The sequence below is a fragment of the Scyliorhinus torazame genome, chromosome 5, assembly GCF_047496885.1.
Source record: "Scyliorhinus torazame isolate Kashiwa2021f chromosome 5, sScyTor2.1, whole genome shotgun sequence".
NCBI lineage: Eukaryota > Metazoa > Chordata > Chondrichthyes > Carcharhiniformes > Scyliorhinidae > Scyliorhinus > Scyliorhinus torazame.
In genome coordinates, this window is record NC_092711.1 from 217,605,617 (window position 1) to 217,626,682 (window position 21,066).

The 21,066-nt window shown below is 47.5% G+C and overlaps 1 protein-coding gene across 1 annotated transcript in view; it reads right to left on the bottom strand.

The window, feature by feature from the left end:
• Positions 1 to 21,066, bottom strand: part of LOC140420946 (sodium/hydrogen exchanger 2-like) — a 230,708-nt gene that overhangs the window by 155,322 nt on the left and 54,320 nt on the right. The window contains exon 3 of the mRNA XM_072505131.1: positions 4,655 to 4,905. Within this exon, the coding sequence (XP_072361232.1) occupies positions 4,655 to 4,905 (251 nt within the window). The remainder of the gene's footprint in view (positions 1 to 4,654; positions 4,906 to 21,066) is intronic.

Consider the following 21,066-nt stretch of genomic DNA (forward strand, 5'->3'; position numbering starts at 1 on the left):
CATTGATTTAATACATATTTTCTTAGTAGTGGTGGAATGATGACTCTCATTCCCCAGATGTGGCAACCTGCCTATACAGATAATTCAAGGCTTCAAATGGAATATGGCTCAGGGTTTGATCCTGAAGTCTTTCTTCAACAATGTTTGGACACTAAGAGGCAATTTAGCATGGCCAAAACACCTAACCTGCAGATATTTGGGCCGTGGGAGGAAACCGGAGCACCCTAAGGAAACCCACGCAGATACATGGAGAATGTGCAAACTCCACACAGAGAGTGACCCAAGGCTGGAAATGAACCCAGGTTCTCTGGTGCTGTGAGGCAGCAGTGCTGTCCATTGGCCTCCCTTTCTTCTTGGTTGCGTTTGTCAATAGTGAATAGTGGTCCTGCAATATTTCATCGTAGGTTTTCGTGCATAGCTTTTCCAGCTGTACCAAAATCCTCAGGAGGTTAAATATTTACCCCCCTCCCATTATGCTCAAAAAAGTTGGGGCTTTTATATCTGCTGCTATTTTGTTTGCTTGAACAAAACAGTTGAATCTCTCTGAAAAACAGTTCCATCGCTCGGATATGTTGAATTCTGTTCTTCTTCAAGTAGTGTACAAAATCTTGCAAAATGAATTGCGACCCATCATCGCTCATGAGTTTTACAGGGTATCCAATCTTCAGAAGATTTCACCCAATCTCTCAATTCATTTCTCCACTGATGTAGTCTTCACGATGGCAACTTCAGGCTAGTTCAACGTATTCTCATCAAACTGTTCCACTACGCCCAAAATCCCCACCATCTTTCACTATGGAAGGACCTACTCATGCACAATGTGCCACAAATTCCTCAGGCTGCCTGCTGTCCCAAATTGGACAGGGCTGTTGGAGGCAGCTTCTTAATTGGCCTCCACACTTCCTGGTTCATAACCCGGAAATCGGTCTGTGGTGGGCTCACGACTCGAATGGGAAAATCCGTCTAGTTTTGGGAGCCTGTGACTTCCTCAAGAGTCGCGAGCATTGACATCAGATGGTATGGCTTGTCACTTCGTAGTCATTGATGAAGATTGCAGTGGAGTTTCAAGATCTGTGGCACAGGTAGTTCTGTCCTAAGAAGCCCATCAACCTCTGCTAGCAGCCATTTTCCTGCCATTGGTTGGCAAGAATGACTGCTGGTTGAGGGAATGGAATGCCTGTCTGTTCCAGAACTCATCCAGTTTTAAATCAGGGGCTCAAATGGCCACATGGAAATCCTGAAATCTTGTTGAATTCTCGAGTTCTCTGCCACTAGTTGTCTCTGGCAATAGGCAATAATAGTCACTGTATGTGCAGCTGCAGAGACCTTCCTTTTGTAAAAGTGTGCAGAAGATTGTGAGATATGAATCATATCACCTTTGATAGCCTGAAAATGTCCAGTAACATAAAAAGTAAGTGTGAATGTGATCTTGACTGCCACAGGCAATGCATTCTGACTGCTCCATTGTATCTGAGTCTTCATTCCATGGGGCCACAGGTCGCTTTTACTGATCTCCTTGGTGAAGTGCAGGGTCTTCATGCATTTATCCTGGGTCATGTGAATATAAGAGAAGTACTCACTGGCGGCCTTGGGTGAATAGGCCCTCCTCACCCTCATGGCTGTCTCTCCTCCAGCAGTTGGTGCTGCTCTACCCTTTGGTGGATTCAAAATTGGGTCAGCAGGACTTGGAAGTCCAACCAAAACGTAGAGGTTTATTGAGAGGATGTTAGCACAACAGGCTGTGATGTTCGGCTGCCCGCGCAAGTGGCTGATGTGTCAACTCCGATGACGTTCTCTTAAAGTACCCCTATTCAGCTGTAAGGCTGCCTGTGAGGAAACACCAAGAATACACAACATACCTGACCTGACCTCGTCCTCCAGTGCTCATCCAGAGAATGGGGGTCCCCCACCACCCATCCAGAGGATGGGGGTCCCCCGGGGGTGCCCCCCCTCCCCCTCCCCCCTCCCCCTCCCCCCTCCCTCACTCACAAGATGACCAATGCACTTCTTTCCCTTGGTGACTCCTGTCGGCTGTTCAATCAGATAGAGTTGCACAATGTTGACTCACTTTAAGTGAAGCTCTGAGATAAATTTCCAGGAGAAATGTTGAGAGTGTGTTGCTGCTGAAGTCCCAAAAACTTTTTCTAACACGGTGCAATCAGTGCATCTTAGTCACCAATTGGACACGGAAAGCTGAACATCGGTTTAAGTTGTACTCACAATCCTCATAATGACTTGTTTCATTCCTGTTCAGCTGGTCACTGTAAGGTTATCGGGATCAGATGGCAAGGGACGTAGGCCAGGAACACAAACTGTCACATGAGACCCTGGCTGGAATCGTCTGCAAGAGCACTCAAGTCAACGCTTAAACCCATTATCGTTACATGGACTTTGTGATTACCCATTCACGGTAAAGAATAGAACATCAGAACTGACCTTGAGCGATAACCTGGGAGCCCCCCAGGCACAACCATCGCAAGAAGACAGAGGGCGCGATTCCCCACTCCCATGCCGGTTGGGAGAATCGCCTGGGCCGCCAAAATTTCCGGGGATGCCGGTCCGACGCTCTCCTGCGATTCTCCCAAGCGGCGGGAACAGCCCGGTCGAGTTTTGCGGGCCGCAGTCCGGAGAATCGCCGGAGACACCCAAAATGGCGATTCTCCGGCACCCCCGCTATTCTGAGGACCGGATGGGCCGAGCGGCCAGGCTAAAACGGCGGGTTCCCCCCAGCGCCGTCCACACCTGGTCGCTACAGTCGTGGGCGGTGCGTGAACGCTGGGGGGGGCGACCTGTGGGGGGGCGAGGGGGGATCCTGCACAGGGCTTCACCTGGAATGTGGGGTGGCCCGCGATCGGTGCCCACCGATCGTCGGGCTGTCCTCTCTGAAGGAGGACCTCCTTCCTTCCGCGGCCCCGCAAGATCCGTCCCCCATCTTCTTGCGGGGCGGATTTAGAGAGGACAACAACCACGCATGCGCGGGTTGGCGCCGGCCAACCCGCGCATGCGCGGATGACGCCCGTTATGCGGCGCCGGCCGCGTCATCTGTGCGGCGCCGCTTTTACGCGGGCGACAAGGCCTGTCGCGTGTAGATGACGCGGCCCCGATCCTGGCCCATTGTCAGGGCCTGAATCGGTCGGGACCGGGGCCGTTCCGCGCCGTTGTGAACCTCGACGGCGTTCACGACGGCGCGGCCACTTCGGCGTGGGAGTGGAGAATCCCGCCCAGGGCCCAGGGTTTCGAAGCCCTGCGAAGACATCCACATCCAGTGATCATAGCCTGGCCAGCCTCCTTCACTAAGTGCTGGCAAAACCTAAAGCTCCGCAGTGAGTCTGAGTCATACTTTGTTGAGTGAGAGAATTGTGAATAAAATTGCGTAAAACCGTGAACCTTTTTTGTCCTTTGTTCATCTTGCAAATAAGGGCACCTCGGTAAAACTTTTGATTAATGTACTGGTCGAAGTATCTGAGGTTTTACAGATACAACTGTTATCATTTGAAATGATGTGGAGATGCCGGTGTTGGACTGGGGTGAGCACAGTAAGAAGTCTTACAACACCAGGTTAAAGTCCAACAGGTTTGTTTCGATGTCACTAGCTTTTGGAGCGCTGCTCCTTCCTCAGGCGAATATCATTTGAAATGACCTCTACCAGGCAATTTAATTGTCGATCAGTCTCTTAATGATCCTGATTAATATTCCCAATGCACGTCAACTAATATATGCACTAAAGGGTCCACAAGTATCTGATTGATATACTTTCTGGTGTAGAAGTGGAGGTTACAATTGCCGATGCTTAAATGTCTATGGAAATAAGTACAACAAAATACATTTAAAATCTAAAATAAAACACAGTGCACCAAACAAGTGTTTCAGCTGAAGATCAAATCCTGGACACCAAGGAAGATCTTTCGTACCTAAAGTATTGGGTCAAAATTACCCCTGTTAAATAGTCTTAATATTCATGAGCAAGTCATGATAGCAAAGGAGAATATTACATTTTATTTACTATTAATACTCCATGTACTGGAGTATAACCAGTAACGCACCGCTCAGCAAAGTATTGAAAAATATGTATGTGATGGGCATGGAAATTCAGAATGCAATGAGTTTCAAACCATTAATGCACTCACAGAGCTGGTGTGTTAATACAAAATCCACATATGTACAAAGCACTCCAAAAAAGGAATATACGTTATTTGAAATATAATAGGGTTGTATAATTTTAAAAGCCATAGTTTAAATTTGGAACTCAGAGTACAACTTCACTCATTTTGTTTGAAACACAACAATTGGATTACTTTCCAATTATTCCCTGAACATTTTTGTCCTGTTTTCCAAAAATCAACTTTCCTCTCTACCATCATTTCATCCTTTATAACACTTCGTGAAGGTTCACTTTTGGACCAAAGTTTTGACCGCCTTTTCTAATCTCCCCTCAAACACTTCTGAAGAGCCGAGGATATTACTAAAGGTGCAATGCAACCTTTATTGAGAAAATCAACAACTTATGGCCATGAGCAGTTCATTCTCTGTCAAGGAATCCAATACATAGGTTTCAATGAGAGCATGTCCATGACATTACAGTCATAGATTTTAAACTTCACACGGGTAGCTTGTTAGCCCCAGTGATTAACGCATTAATAGATGCAATACTTACGCCACAATGCCAGAGAAATGGAACATTTCAGCGGTCAGATATGACAAATAACTGTACAGGAATACGAAGAGAGGTTCAATCACACGGATATTCTCTGTGAAGCGAGTAGTGAGAGCTGCGATGATTCCATAAGCAATGCCAACCAGTAAACCTCCGAACCCCACGAGAAAGAACTTAATAATTCCAACCAAAATATCTGAAACTCCAACTGAGGGCATGATGCAGAAAGTCTTAAAGAGTTTGTATAAAACCTGCAACAAAAAAAATCATGAAAAGATTAAGAAATGTTATTACTGATTATCCTGTATATAGTAATCCTTTTGAAGACAAATTCAGTGGAGAAGAATTAACACATTCAAAGACTGTACTGAAAGAAACATCAACACACCACTGACTTAACATATGTTAAGTACTGACTTAACATAACAGAAGCTGTAAATTACTGTTGACAATATCGACTAATGACCACTCGATGGTAAATTCACCAAGACACTCCCAGCACAGAGCTTCACTCATAGGGATTGCAGGTTAGAGGTGGGCCTCCAACTCTCTGTTGCTAAATCTATGACCAATGTTCTCTGACACATGACTCCGAGATCAGTGAATGGCCCCTTTTAGTGTACTTGCATGATCACGCCATTGAAATAGTAGCCAGAGTGAGATCATGTGAATGCAGCATGTGTTAGTCAATGTTGGTGAGTCAATTTCCAGCCCAAACAAACTTTAAATGTTGCGATTTGTGAAATATTGTAAAACTTACCAAATTTATCTCTGCTGTTTTAATTTTATTTCAAAACATACGCCCAAACACTTTTGTTCTCTTGCCAGAGCTTGGGCTAATTGATATTGATTGGTTGCTACAATTAATCAAGTGCTCCATTATCATTGTACCATGAGACTAAGGTGAACTAAATAGACCATTTGCTCATCTAGGAATTGCTGTGTTCCAAACTTATTCCCCTCACTCCAGTTTTCGTTTAACATAGCAGTTAGAATCACAGACTGAAACAAAACCCAACACATACCTGTAATGTATGCTTCGTTTTCTTCTTAGAATGATGCTGGTTATAATAATAATCTTTATTGTCACAAGAGGCTTACATTAACACTGCAATGAAGTTACTATCAAAAGTCCCTGGTCGCCACATTCCGGCGCCTGTTCGGGTACACTGAGGGAGAATTCAGAATGTCTAAATTACCTAACAGCACGTCTTTCTGGACTTGTGGGAGGAAACTGGAGCACCCGGAGGAAACCCACTGTCATGTGGGGGTACATTTAAGAAATGGTTGTTTAAGAAATGTACCTTTAAGAAATGGGTGTTTATCAGTGATGTCAGAGTGTGGGTGGAGCTGGGCTGTCTGTCAGCTTTTTACTTTCATTTTAGGCTGTTTGCTGAAGGGTGTGTTTTAGTTTCGTTTTCTATGTTGGAGCTGAAGCCAAACAAAGCAGCTGTACTGTTGATCTCTCTGCCATGAAAAGACTATCTCTTGCTCATTTGGTGAATTCAGAATTATAAATGTTCTCAGTAGTGAATAAAACCTATTGTGCTTCTGTTACAAGGTGTTTCTTTTGTCTTCTGGATGTTGTTTGGGAAGGTATTAAGGATTGCTCAGTGTTGTATTCTTTGGGGTTGTATTTGAATTGATGGTTGCTAAGATGTTCACTGTTATGTTTTAAAAAGGTTAACTTGAGTTCATAGAATAAACATTGTTTTGCTTTAAAAAATACTTTTCCATTTCTGCTGTACCACACCTGGACAGTGGGCCGTGTGCTCCCCCACACCACAATCTATTAAAAGTTGTGGGTCAGGTGAACTCCATGATACACTTTGGGATTCTCTAAAGTAAACCCTGGCCCATAACACCACGCAGACACGGGGAGAACAGGCAGTGACCCAAGCTGGGAATCGAACCTGGGACCCTGGTGTTGTGAAGCTATAGTGCTAACCACAATGCTACCGTGCTGCCCAATAGATATTATAGATTATAGGTTATAGGTATCAACTGGAATTTTATGCCCCCCCCCACCCCTCTGGTTGTTTTGGCCAGTGTGTTATTATCATAACTGTCAGAACTGCAAGGGTTAATGAACTGTCGCGAGTAGCCACTACAGGGAGCCACAACTATATAAGGCCTTGTGGGAGAGTGTGTGCAGGAGTTTGCTCGTGAGAGTCAGAGGTACAGATAGTGTAAGTGAGTGCAGATCATAGTTTAAACCAGTCGTGAGATTAGCTGCAGATGAGTGTAGTTTAGATGTTGTTAATCAATTGTGTATTCTTTAGGAGTATGTGTCCATATTTAAATACATTTGAATATTATTCGCAGGCTTCATCCACCACCCACATTTGTACTTGGGACTTGGCGAAGAGAACTAGTCGGCGCCGCAAAGTTAAATAAGCCCCCAGGGCGGAGGGGGCATCTCCGGGTAGTACCCTGACACCGCCCTAGACTGCCTCCAGAACTGCCCTGTGCCACTAGACGATCGGTGCCAGGCATCAATGCCAAGGGGTGACAGTGCCGGGGAATTACTTCATTTGGGGAGGTCCGTGGGGGTGGTTATGTGTTCCCTGTGTCTTTTGGGTAGTGGTTACCCATGTGCGTGTGCATGGGGGGGGTCCCTCTGTGCATGGGGGGGGGGCTTCTCTCTTTATTTTATTTGTGTGAGATCCGGCACACTCTTGAAAGCGGAATTTGCTGGAAGAGACCGCTCTGCCAGCGCCACACCTACCCCCAGTGTTTTGTTCAACTACTTGTTTGAAAAATCTGGCAGGTAAAGCCGTCAGTGAAGCCAGCAGGTTATTCGCCACTTTTCCTGTCCAAAACAGGCCGCACGGTAGCATAGCAGGGTAGCACGGTAGCATAGCAGGGTAGCATGGTAGCATAGCAGGGTAGCACGGTAGCATAGCAGGGTAGCACGGTAACATCGCAGGGCAGCACGGTAGTATTGTGGCTCGCACAGTTGCTTCACAGCTCCAGGGTCCCAGGTTTGCTTTGCGGCTTGGGTCACTGTCTGTGCGGAGTCTGCACGTTCTCCCCGTGTCTGCGTGGGTTTCCTCCGGCTGCTCCGGTTTCCTCCCACCTCCAAAGATGTGCGGGTTAGGTAGATTGGCCATGCCAAATTGCCCTTAGTGTCCCCCAAAAAAACGTTAATAGGGGGTTACTGGGTTACGGGGATAGAGTAGATACATGGGCTTGAGTAGGATGCTCTTTGTAAGGGCCGGTGCAGACTCGATGGGCCGAATAGAATTTATCATAGAATTTACAGTGCAGAAGGAGGCCATTCGGCCCATTGAGTCGGCACCAGCTCTTGGAAAGAGCACCCCACCCAAGGTCAACACCTCCACCCTATCCCCATAACCCACTAACCCCACCCAACACTAAGGGCAATTTTGGACACCAAGGGCAATTTATCATGGTCAATCCACCTAACCTGCACATCTTTGGACTGTGGGAGGAAACCGGAGCACCCGGAGGAAACCCACGCACACACGGGGAGGATGTGCAGACTCCGTGCAGAGAGTGACTCAAGCCGGAATCGAACCTGTGACCCTGGAGCTGTGAAGCAACTGTGTTATCCACAATGCTACCGTGCTGCCCAATAGCCTCCTTCTGCACTGTAGATTCTATGAAAACGATTTTAAAAAACTGAAAATGTTGCCCATTGTACAATATATTGCGAGTTGCAATTCCATATATGATTTCCAGCTGAGTATTCAGTTTACAAGTCCTACCAACAAGAATCACAGAATCAGAAAGTCCCAATGATGTTGCACATCTCTGTGGGATCCTGTGCATTTTCCACAGATGTGTCAATAAAGCCGGTATGAGGCCATTCATGGGTGCAATTGGAGTGGGTATTTTTGTGAGCTCGTACCATGAACAGTCGCGTTGTGAATCATGTAAGCCCCTCGTACTGGACTAGAAGGCAAGGTTTTTGTTGCCAGTTAGCGAGGTAACCCATTGCTTTTCATGCTTCAGCGATGTGATCAGCATGATGTGGCTCTGTATCTATTGATGATCAAAAGCCAATGATAGCTTGATTTAAGAAAGTCTTCTGTCAAGTTTGTTTAAAATTCCTAAAATGATTTTGTAATAACCTGCACAGGACTCATCCACCTGGGGATGATTGTTCCCTGTGTTCAATTGGACTGAGTTAACCTAGCACTAGCATAAAAGTCAGGCAGCTGTAGAGCCAGCTAAAAAGGAATGAGGACCCGGCGAAAGGGAACCGGGCCCTGTGTATGTATGATGCGGTTGCTGAAATAAAGGACTTTTAAGAAGCTCGTTGGACTCCCCTGGCTTTATCACAGATTTTAATTAAGCTGTTGAGGTGAAAAGATTAGTATGCCTGGGCAGATAGAGATCAAGACCTACATTTCACTCACGCAAAGTGGAATAGATTAAATGATGTAGGACTGCATGGTAGCCTGCCAAGTCGATAACTAAATTTTTCCTGATGTTCGTGATAGAACCCTGAAATTTACACTATTAGAAGTAAATTGAATGGGACACATTCCTCTTTGAGTCATTGCAAGAACAAATTGGAAAGCTATTAAAATGGTCAGTCTCCCTCGCATTGTCAACCAATAATCTTTCACAGCTCAAGTCATTAAGAAACAAAACGTAATTATCTACATTGCATCATCAAACTCTCAGCTAGTCGTCACAACCTGTTAGCAGAATGCATAATCAGTGAATGCTGGTCTTGCCAGCAAAGACAACATCCCAAGTGCTTTAAAGTGTACCTTAAAATCTTGTCCATTATGAAAGGATGTGTTGCAAACTTTCTTCACAAATGCAAAATTAAGTTCACAAAGAGGAGACCAAAATTATGTGGGAAAGAGAGCAATATTTCTTAGGTACAACATTTTTTTAGTCTTTCATGGAATGTAGGCACTACTGGCTGGGCCAGCATTTGTTGCCGATCCCTGAATACACTGAGTTCGGAGAGTGTCTTATCCATTTGTTAATCTTTTCAGGCCCCCAGTAGGCCAAAGTTAATGAGGTGCCTCAATAATTGTCTGAAGGATACGGGCAGCACTATTTTTAAATCCAGGGCTACGTTCCAATCCTTTTATCTAAATCAGCTAGCAAGGCATCAAAGTCCATTTCAATTATATATTTTTAATACCTAATTGCACTGCGGCCTTTTATTTTAACTTGATGGAAAAATTAAATAGGGAGGAAATAAGGTTATAACATTCAAATTAGCTGCGGGGAGCAGCATCGAAACTGAAACTTGGAATGTGTGAAGCAAATGCAATAAATAGCTGAGGGATGCAGCAATCTCAGCAAGCCTTTCAGCAGGAGCGCTGCTTATTGAAAGAAGCCATGCGGCCCTTCGTACCCAAGCAAGCTAGTCACACACCACTGCCTATTTCCTGCAATTGTACAGCTCATTTTTCCTATTCAGATAATTCGCTAATGTCCTATTGAAAGCCACGATTGAACCTGCTGAGCAGCCGTAAAAAAAAAAACCGAGTCCCACCGGCGCCGTTCTAACATGCTCTGGGCCGGCGGGACCTCGGCGTTGAAGGGTCCGGGGGTGGCCTGTTGGGGGGGGGGGGGGCGCCGACCCGGGGGGGGCCTCAGATGTGGCCTAGTCTGCGGGCCGGCCTCTCTGTCTCCCGACCTCCTTTCTTCCGCGCCAGTGCCTGTACTCCTGCGCCATGTTGGGTCGGGGCTTGGCGCGGGCAAGGGAGAAGCCGCGCATGCGCGGAAATCGTGCCGGTGGGATTGCGCATGCGCGGGTTCAGGTCGGACCAACTGCGCATGCGCGCATCCCCCCCCCCGGCGCCCATTCCACGGCCGGATCAGCAGCTGGAGCGGCGTGAACCGCTCCAGCGCTCTGCTGGCCCCCTGCAGGGGCCAGAATTGCTGATCCTGGGGCCGTGTTGATGTCGTCGAGCAACGCGACGGCGAGAAATGCGATGGCGTTTCCGACGGCGTCAACACTTAGCCTCAGGATCAGAGAATCCCGCCCCCGTGTCTGCATGGGTTTCACTCTCACAACCCAAAGATGAATTGGCCACGCTAAATTGCCCCTTAATTGGATAAAAATAATTGGGTACTCTACATTAGTTTTAAAAAGTGAGCAGTAAGGCTCACTTAAATGTGTTTGCGCTCTATACTGCCGGGGCCAGGAACTAACATCCATGCCTGGGAGACCTCACATTGCGCCATTTAGTATTGGTCCACACAAACGTGGACCAGGTGTAACAGCACAAGCCCACTGCCACCTAGGGACCTTGACATTGCCAGCCTGGCACCTTGGCACTGCCACTGGGCACTGAGGCAGCACGAGAGATTGGGCCCGAGGGTGCCCTGCCCTTAAGAGGCTGGGTGAGGGGGGGCTTGATCACCCCCTAACAGGTGAGGTGGGATATTGGGGGTATCCGGATTTCGTGGTGGGGATGCTGAGCGGGAGACGAGAGATCAGGGCGACTTTTAAAAATAGTGGCCCGATCTCTTCCTGCGCGGACAAGCTCAGCTCATTAGTGCAGGAAGCAAGGTAAGTGTGGCCTCGGCAGGACATTCCTCGCCAAGGCCAGAAAAAAAGAGTTCCATTTGATTGTGGGGTGGCTCTCGGTGCCGCAGGCACCAAGAAACACCCCTCTAATGCACCCAAATTGCGCCCTCTATCTTTGTTTCTCTGAGGCCAAACTTCTCCAATCTAAATAGGCCCTGTAACATAGTGAAACCTTGATCGGACAGTAGTGAGAGAAAATCTGGCACACAATACATCAGGAGATATTAGGATAGGTGACCAATTTGCATCTTGACGAAGAGATCATTGTAGGCCCTGTCTTAAGAGGGGAGGACGAGGTTTTGGAAACAACATCCAGAGCTTTGGCCGAGATAGCTGAAGGCAAAATTGTCAATGGTGGATGTTATCACCAGCACATTCTAAGAGCAAGAAGTTTCATTTTGTGGTGCAGCAGGCAATTAAATAGTTCCAAGAACATTTAGTGATCTTCTCAATTGAATTGTCTACATCTAGCTTTACAAATGTATCACAATCATGAAGCAAATCCTTGAATTAAGAACGGACATATTAAACTTTGAATGGATATGCAAATCAAGGATGGCTAAATATGTAAATTCTGGGAATGTAAATTCAGTGACTGTCTGAGAGGTTCCTGTGCAATTGATACTAAATCCTGAGAGATAATGGATTATCACTGAATGGATTATGACAGGAAGGCAAAAAGCCATGCAGTAACCAACTGTAATCTCCTGTGGAGATAATGGAAGCTGTTGACCATGTCATTAGGAATCACATCCTGCAAATTATGTCTCAGAATTGGTTGTGGGTTCTCCCCTTTTTTCAGGATTACACAGGAGATTGGGATTAAAAGCAGCTACAAACTTGGTCAGGGTGGTCTAGTACTGGTATGTCAAAATGTGTGGCACATAAGCAAAAGTCACCCCTGCTCGGGCAGGTAAAAATACAAGTCTTGCTGTCTATCTGATTGCTGAAAGCAAGCAAATTCAGCAAAACCACAGCTGAAAAGGAGCCAGAACCGCTGAGCTAAACCCTGGAATCCCAGAACCTACTATTCAACTGCAGATATCAGTGCTATTAGAATCACAAACCTTAAACGGCTGGAACGTTCCACCATCTACTCCTCATGGACAAATCAAAAACTTTTTTGTATATCTCTTTTTTTTAAACCTATTTTTGTAGTCCCTTCCCATTTCTAATCTGTGGGAATACATGTGCTTTTCTTACTATTTTCCTCACGTTTAGCAGCTGATAAACTCACGCTTTCTGCAACGCAAGAAAGCCTTATTAAATTGGTACTTTTTAAAACACAATACATTGGGACTGAGAAAAAGTTGTTTATTAAGGAAGGAACTTCCTTTTGAAGTTGTCTTGTTGCAACCAGGCAAGGGTGGTTGAATAAAGTAAAGGGAGTTCATCACTCACCATGGGGCAGAACAATTTAGGGGTATCCCATCCAGAATTTGACAAATGAGGGCTCATGCCAAGATAGTTCTCACAGAGCTGAGAGAGGGTGACAAATTTGGGGACCTCGCCCAGGGGCTGATCATAATAAATGTCAATGAGGACACCATTATTGCCACTCTGGTAGTGTTGCCTTGTATATCCGTTGTGCATGGTTTGGACGAGTTTGGTTCAGTCATTAGCTATAGTGCAGACCATGGGCAGGATTTTCCGGTTGGTACCTGCCCAATCTTATTTTGAATCAATGTCAATGGATTATGAAACAGACCTCTGATTCGTTAACTCCTGCCTTGAGCTGCCGCCCAAAGTGAATTTCTCCCCCATTGTCTTCCAAAGAACAATTTTGAAATGATTAAGGGATGGACCAAGAAGAGCGTCAATCATTAACATCACAAAAAAGTGACAAAATGATGCATTTGCACATCTGCTTCATCATTGCACCAGGCTTAGAAATAAATGTGCCTTTTCTTAGAAGATCTAGAGTGCAGGAGGTGGCCATTGGGCCTATTCAGTCTGCTCCGACCCTCTGAAAGAGCACACCACCTAATACCACTCTCCCGCCCAAACATAATAATCCCTTAACCTAACCTACACATCTTTGGACACCAAGGGGAAATTTAGCAGGGCCAATCCACATAACCTGCATATCTATGGACTGTGGGAGGAAACCGGAGCACCCGAAGGAAATCCCACGTAGACACGGGGAATGTGCAAACTTCACACAGTCACCCAATGCCAATTTTGAACCGGGGTCGCTGATGCTATGAGGCAGCAGTGCCAACCACTGTGCCACCGTGCAGTCCTTTTTTTAATGATTACTTCATTTAATATTGCCCCTAGAAGCTGACCATCTCCTAGTTTGCTCCGTCCGCCCTTCTCAGTCTAATCCGGGATTGGCAAGGACAAAAGAGCTGTTGCGAGGGCTGCTTGGGTAACAGAGAGCTATACTGCTAATGATGTGCCAAGAGTATATTAATAATAATAATAGCTTATTGTCACAAGTAGGCTTCAAGGAAGTTACTGTGAAAAGCCCCTAGTCGCCACATTCCAGCATCTGTTCGGGGAGGCCAGTACGGGAATTGAATCCGAGCTGCTGGTCTTGTTCTGCATTACAAGCCCCTAAAGGGATCGAAGTGCTGGTGTCTGTGCTGTGTGCTCTTACCCAATAGGAAAAAACAGTTCGGATCAGTATTCTTATTTTCCCATTTTTCCAGTTTTCTTCTTCTGGGTAGCTGGTGCACCCAAGTGGATATGTGCTGAGGCATGATCAATTTGACTGGAGACGAAGTTGAATCCAAACTGAGGCTTTATTAGTATCAGATGGGTGGCCTCCACAGCAGCTAGCGAAATGGCTGCACATATTTATAACCTGCCTCCTGGGTGGAGCTAGCATGCAGGGGCCACAGGTGAACCTGTAGTGCAGATTCTACCGTTCAACCCCTAATATCAGAACACAGTGGTTGACCACATTCACCCCCTGTTAAAATTGAGTCCGGCAGGGGTGGTGGATAAGTATATACAATTGGCAATTTTTAATATTTAAAAGCAGTAAAAAAATGTCTCTTGGCATCAGGCGGGCCGGTCAGAGGTTCAGCCGGTCCGGTGCCTTGATGGTTCTTTGAGATCAACAAAGTGGTGACGGCGATGTTGGCGCTGTCGTGGTCGAAGTTGAATCCGGTAGCGTGCCGAAATCCTCTTCATCAACGGGGGTGGGCAGCGGGAGGAAGGACGGTCCTCGGAGGGGTGATGGGGGTGGCGGGGGAGGGGAGATTGGCGCCGGGGGCGACGAGGGTGGTGTGGGGGTGGAATCTGCAGGTGCCAGGTCCCTGAGGGTGACGGTATCCTGGCGGCCGTCGGGGAACGCCACGTAGGTGTACTGTGGGTTTGCGTGGAGCAGGTGCACCCTTTCCACCAACGGATCCGCCTTGTGGAGCCGCACATGTTTACGGAGAAGCACGGTTCCCGGAGGTGTAAGCCACGTTGGGAGCGATACCCCAGATGTGGACTTCCTGGGGAAGGCAAAAAGACGTTCATGTGGTGTACTGTTAGTAGCAGTGCAGAGTAATGAGCGAATGGAATGTAGTACATCAGGCAGGACCTCTTGCCAGCGGGAGGCCGGGAGATTCCTGGACCGCAGGGCCAGCTGGACGGCCCTCCATACAGTCCCATTCTCCCTTTCTACCTGTCCGTTTCCCCGGGGGTTGTAGCTTGTCGTTCTGCTGGAGGCGATACCCCTGCTGAGCAGGAACTGACATAGCTCATCACTCAAGAATGAGGATCCCCTGTCACTGTGGATGTAGGCGGGGAAGCCAAACAGGGTGAAGATAGAATTAAGGGCTTTAATGACGGTGGCAGACGTCATATGTTGGGGCATGGGATGGCGAAGACGAAACGGGAGTATTCATCGATCACACTGAGGAAATGTGTGCGACGGTCGGAGGAGGGGAGGAGGCCTTTGAAATCCACGCTGAGGCATTCAAAGGGGCGGGAGGCCTTCACCAGGTGCACGCGGTCCGGCCGGTAGAAGTGCGGCTTGCACTCTGCACAGACCTGGCAGTCCCTGGTGATTATCCTTACTTCCTCGATGGAGTAGGGCAAATTTTGTGCCTTAATGAAATGATACAACCGAGTGACCCCTGTGTGACAAAGGCTGTCGTGCAGGGTCCGGAGTCAGTCTACTTGTGCGCTGGCACTTGTACCTCGGGATAGGGTGTCTGGGGGCTCGTTGAGTTTGCCAGGGCGATACTTAATCTCGTAATTAAAGGTGGAGAGCTTGATTCTCCACTGCAAGATTTTATCATTTTTGATCTTGCCCCGCTGTGTGTTGTTGAACATGAAGGCTACCGACCGTTGGTCGGTGAGGAGATTGAATCTCCTGCCGGACTGGGAATGCCTCCAATGTCGCACAGCCTCAACGGTAGCCTGGGCCTCCTTTTCAGCGGATGAGTGCCGAATTTCAGAGGCATGGAGGGTGCGGGAAAAGAATGCCACGGGCCTGCCTGCCTGGTTGAGGGTGGCGGCAGGGGCAACGTCCAATGCGTCGCTTTCTACTTGGAAAGGAAGTGTTTTGTCTACAGCGTGCATTCAAGCTTTGGCAATATCAGCTCTGATCCGGGCGAAAGCCTGTTGGGCCTCGTCCGTCAGGGGGAAATGAGTGGACTGTATGAGTGGGTGGGCCTTGGCCGCATAGTTTGGGACCCACTGCGTGTAATATGAGAAGAACCCCAGGCAGCGTTTGAGGGCCTTGGGTCAGCGGGGGAGGGGGAGCTCCATGAGGGGGCGCATGCGGTCGGGATCGGACCCCAGAACTCCGTTCTGGACCACGTAGCAGAGGATGGCTCAGCGGTTTGTGCGAAACACACACTTCTCCTTGTTGTACATGAGGTTGAGGAGAGTGGCGGTGCGGAGAAATTTGGCGAGGTTGGCGTCGTGGTCCTGCTGACCATGGCCGCAGATGGTCACATTGTCTAGGTATGGAAACGTGGCCCGCAAGCCGTACCTATTCGAGACAGGATCTACTCCCATTTGGAAGCAAATGGACGTATTAGCGATAGGCAGCATGGTTTTGTGAAGGGGAGGTCGTGTCTTACTGACGTGATAAGAGTTTTTCGAAGAGATCACAAAGATGATTGATGCAGGTAGGGCAGTGGATGTTGTCTATATGGACTTCAGTAAGGACTTTGACTAGGTCCCTCATGGCAGACTAGTACAAAAGGTGAAGTCACACGGGATCAGGGGTGAGCTGGCAAGGTGGATACCGAACTGGCTAGGTCATAGAAGGCAGAGAGTAGCAATGGAAGGGTGCTTTTCTGATTAGAGGGCTGTGACTAGTAGTTTTCCAGAGGGATCAGTGCTGGGACCTTTGCTGTTCGTAGTATATATAAATGATTTGGAGGAAAATGACACTGGTCTGATCAGTAAGTTTGCAGATGACACAAAGGTTGGTGGAATTGCGGATAGCGATGAGGACTGTCAGAGGATACAGCAGGATTTAGATTGTTTGGAGACTTGGGCGGAGTGATGGCAGATGGAGTTTAATCTGGACAAATGTGGGGTAATGCATTTTGGAAGGTCTAATGCAGGTAGAGAATATGCAGTGAATGGTAGAACCCTCAAGAGTATTGACAGTCAGAGAGGTCTAAGTGTACAGGTTCACAGGTCACTGAAAGGGGCAACACAGGTGGAGAAGGTAATCAAGAAGGCATACGGCATGCTTGCCTTCATTGGCCGGGGAATTGAGTATAAGAATTGGCAAGTCATGTTGCAGCTGTATAGAATCTTAGTTAGGCCACACTTGGAGTATAGTGTTCAATTCTGGTTGCCACACTACCAGAAGGATGTGGAGGTTTTAGAGAGGGTGCAGAAGAGATTTACCAGGATGTTGCCTGGTATGGAGGGCATTAGCTATGAGGAGCGGTTGAATAAACTCGGTTTGTTCTCACTGGAACGACGGTGGTTGAGGGGCGACCTGATACAAAATTATGAAGGGCATAGCCAGAGGCTTTTTCCCAGGTTAGAGGGGTCAATTACTAGGGGGCATAGGTTTAAGATGCGAGGGGCAAGGTTTAGAGTAGGTGTACGAGGCAAGTTTTTTACCTTGAACTCACTGCCGGAGGAGGTGGTGCAAGCAGGGACGATAGTGACATTTAAGGGGCATCTTGACAAATACATGAATAGGATGGGAATAGAGGGATACGGACCCAGGAAGTGTAGAAGATTTTAGTTTAGACCGGCAGCATGGTCGGCACAGGCTTGGAGGGCCGAAGGGCCTGTTCCTGTGCTGTACTTTCCTTTGTTCTTTGTTCTTTGCTTCTGGGACAACTTGCATCCTCGCAAATGGTCTATATGCTTCGAGATAATTCTTCCTTGTGTATTTACATCATAGGACAAAGGTTTTGTTTTTGATGCAACTCCTGGGGCTCAACCCGAGCACTTCCAAAATTTCTGACATATGTGGTTTCCTCCACTGAAAACAACTTTGTTGATTTGCCTGAATCATGATTTTTCGTCTGACTGACCTCTACCCTCCTCGGCAAATTCAGAAACACCAGGTTTAGTCTGGTGCTAAGATGCCAGCCCATCAACAACTCTGTTGGCAGCACTCCAGTTCTATAGCCCAGGAGAATCATGAGATTCTGGTCTCCAGGGTTGCCTCTGACTGCTTCTAAAGGCCTGCCTTTAAGGTTTGGACTTCTCATTCAGCCAGTGCATTGGATGCTGGGTGGTAAGGCACAGTTCCGATCTGCTCCAGTTAGGGAGGAGAAGTTTTGAAACTCAGCAGTCGTGAAGGTTGTTCCATTATCTGGCACTATGACTTTGTGTGTTGAGAAACAGATTCAATTTCTCAGTTGTGGCATGCAACGTTGAAGACTTTGTTTCAAATATTTCCATCCACTTTGAACGGGCATAAACAAGGGGCAAAAACATTGTGTCAAAGAATGGCCCCAAACGATCAATATGAACCTGGCCATTTCCAAAGTTTCAGTGGGGTTGTAGCAGGCACCTTTTGTTGCATTTGGTACTATTCGCAGCGCTTCATCAGACTCTCAATGTCGGCATCGATGCCAGGCCACCACATATAACTCCTGGCAAGAATCTTCACCTTAGAAATACCCAGATGGGCACCATGCAATTTGGCTAGGAGCATCTCCCTTTCTGATACAGGGACAACTACTCCGGCTCCCCAAAGTATGATACCATCTTCGCAACTTAATTCCTCCTTCCGTACATGGTGCGATTTCATCTCTTCCGAAACTGGTTCACTGGTCCAGCCTCTAATTGATTTGCTGCGTCAAAATTGGCAACATGTCCAAGAAATTCATCACCATAACAATTTCCTGTGGTACTGGGGGAGGTGCTATGCTCTCTGGTAAAGGCAGGTGATTCAGTGCATCCACATTCGTGATGTGTTCCTGCGAGTGTTTGAATGAATATTCATTGGCAGACAGAATTAACGTCCAATGCTGAATTCTTGGCGATAGGATTTGTGGAATCACCTCAACTTGTTTAAAAGACCCACGAGTAGTTTATGATCTGTAACAATGGTAAACTGCCTCCCATATACATGATGGAACTTCTTTACCCCATATATTGACAAGCCTTCTTTTCCAATCTGAGTGTAGCCTTATTTGGCCTGTGAGAAGGTTCTTGAGACAGACCCTATAGATCTTTCAGATCCCTCATCCATCTAATGGGATAATACTGTACCGATGCCATATGGAGAGGCGTCACAGATTAAAACCAATACCTTAAACCGGTCGAAGTGCACCAGCAAACTCAATGAATGTAACAATTGCTTTACTGTGTTAAAAGCTTCTCTCAGGGACGCCTTCCAGACCTTACATTGGTGCGTCTTTGGTAGCATATGCAAATAGGCCAGTAATGTTGACAAATTTAGTACAAAACACCCAAATTTGGCAGAAAACGCCCATGGTCATTCAGTATTCCTGAGAATGACTTGAGTTCAGATGTGTTTCTGGGGACCTGCACCTCCTTTATTGCTCTGTCCTTGCCTTCCATGGGTTGTAATCCTTGTGCATCTACAGAATACTCCAGAAAGGTGGAATTTGACTTGCTGACTACAGGCACTGCAGAGGCACAATGGAGGAAGGCGCAGGGTGTACAGTATGAATATGGGGAGAAGGCGAGCAGATTGCTGGCACACCAATTGAGGAAAAGGGGAGCAGCGAGGGAAATAGGGGGAGTGAGGGATGAGGAAGGAGAGATGGAGCGGGGGGCGGAGAGAGTGAATGAAGTGTTCAAGACATTTTATAAAAAATTGTATGAAGCTCAACCCCCGGATGGGAGGGAGAGAATGATGGATTTTTTGGATCGGCTGGAAATTCCCAAGGTGGAAGAGCAGGAAAGGGTGGGACTGGGAGCACAGATCACGGTAGAAGAAGTGGTGAAAGGAATTAGGAACATGCAGACGGGAAAGGCCCCGGGACCGGACGGATTCCCAGTTGAATTTTACAGAAAGTATTTGGACTTGCTCGCCCCGGTACTGACGAGGACCTTTAACGAGGCAAACGAAAGGGGACAACTGCCCCCGACTATGTCTGAAGCAACGATATCGCTTCTCTTAAAGAAGGAAAAGGATCCGCTACAATGCGGGTCCTACAGACCAATTTCCCTCCTAAATGTGGATGCCAAGGTCCTGGCCAAGGTAATGGCAATGAGAATAGAGGAATGTGCCCCGGGGGTGGTTCACGAGGACCAAACTGGGTTTGTGAAGGGGAGACAGCTGAACACGAATATACGGAGGTTGTTAGGGGTAATGATGATGGCCCCACCAGAGGGTGAAATGGAGATAGTAGTGGCGATGGATGCCGAGAAAGCATTTGATAGAGTGGAATGGGATTATCTGTGGGAGGTGTTGAGGAGATTTGGTTTTGGAGAGGGGTATGTTAGATGGGTGCAGCTGTTGTATAGGGCCCCAGTGGCGAGTGTGGTCACGAATGGACGGGGATCGGCATATTTTCGGCTCCATAGAGGGACAAGGCAGGGATGTCCTCTGTCCCCATTACTGTTTGCACTGGCGATTGAGCCCCTGGCGATAGCGCTGAGAGGTTCCAAGAGATGGAGGGGAATACTTAGGGGAGGAGAAGAACACCGGGTATCTTTATATGCGGATGATCTGCTACTATATGTGGCGGATCCGGCGGAGGGGATGCCAGAAATAATGCGGATACTTGGGGAGTTTGGGGAGTTTTCAGGGTATAAATTGAACATGGGGAAGAGTGAGCTGTTTGTGGTGCATCCAGGGGAGCAGAGTAGAGAAATAGAAGACCTACCGTTGAGGAAGGTAACAAGAGACTTTCGTTACCTGGGGATCCAGATAGCTAAGAATTGGGGCACATTGCACAGGCTAAATTTAACGCGGTTGGTGGAACAGATGGAGGAAGATTTCAAGAGATGGGATATGGTAGCACTGTCAATGGCAGGGAGGGTGCAGGCGGTTAAGATGGTGGTCCTCCCGAGATTCCTCTTTGTGTTTCAGTGCCTCCCGGTGGTGATCACGAAGGCTTTTTTTAAAAGGATAGAAAAGAGCATCATGGGTTTTGTTTGGGCCGGGAAGACTCCGAGAGTGAGGAAGGGATTCTTACAGCGTAGTAGGGATAGGGGGGGGCTGGCATTACCGAGCCTAAGTGAGTATTATTGGGCCGCTAATATTTCAATGGTGAGTAAGTGGATGGGAGAGGAGGAGGGAGCGGCGTGGAAGAGATTAGAGAGGGCGTCCTGTAGGGGGACCAGCCTGCAGGCTATGGTGACAGCCCCATTGCCGTTCTCACCGAGGAACTACACCACGAGCCCGGTGGTGGTAGCTACACTGAAGATTTGGGGACAGTGGAGACGACATAGGGGAAAGACCGGAGCATTGGGGGGGTCCCCGATAAGAAACAACCATAGGTTTGCCCCGGGGGGAATGGATGGGGGATATGGA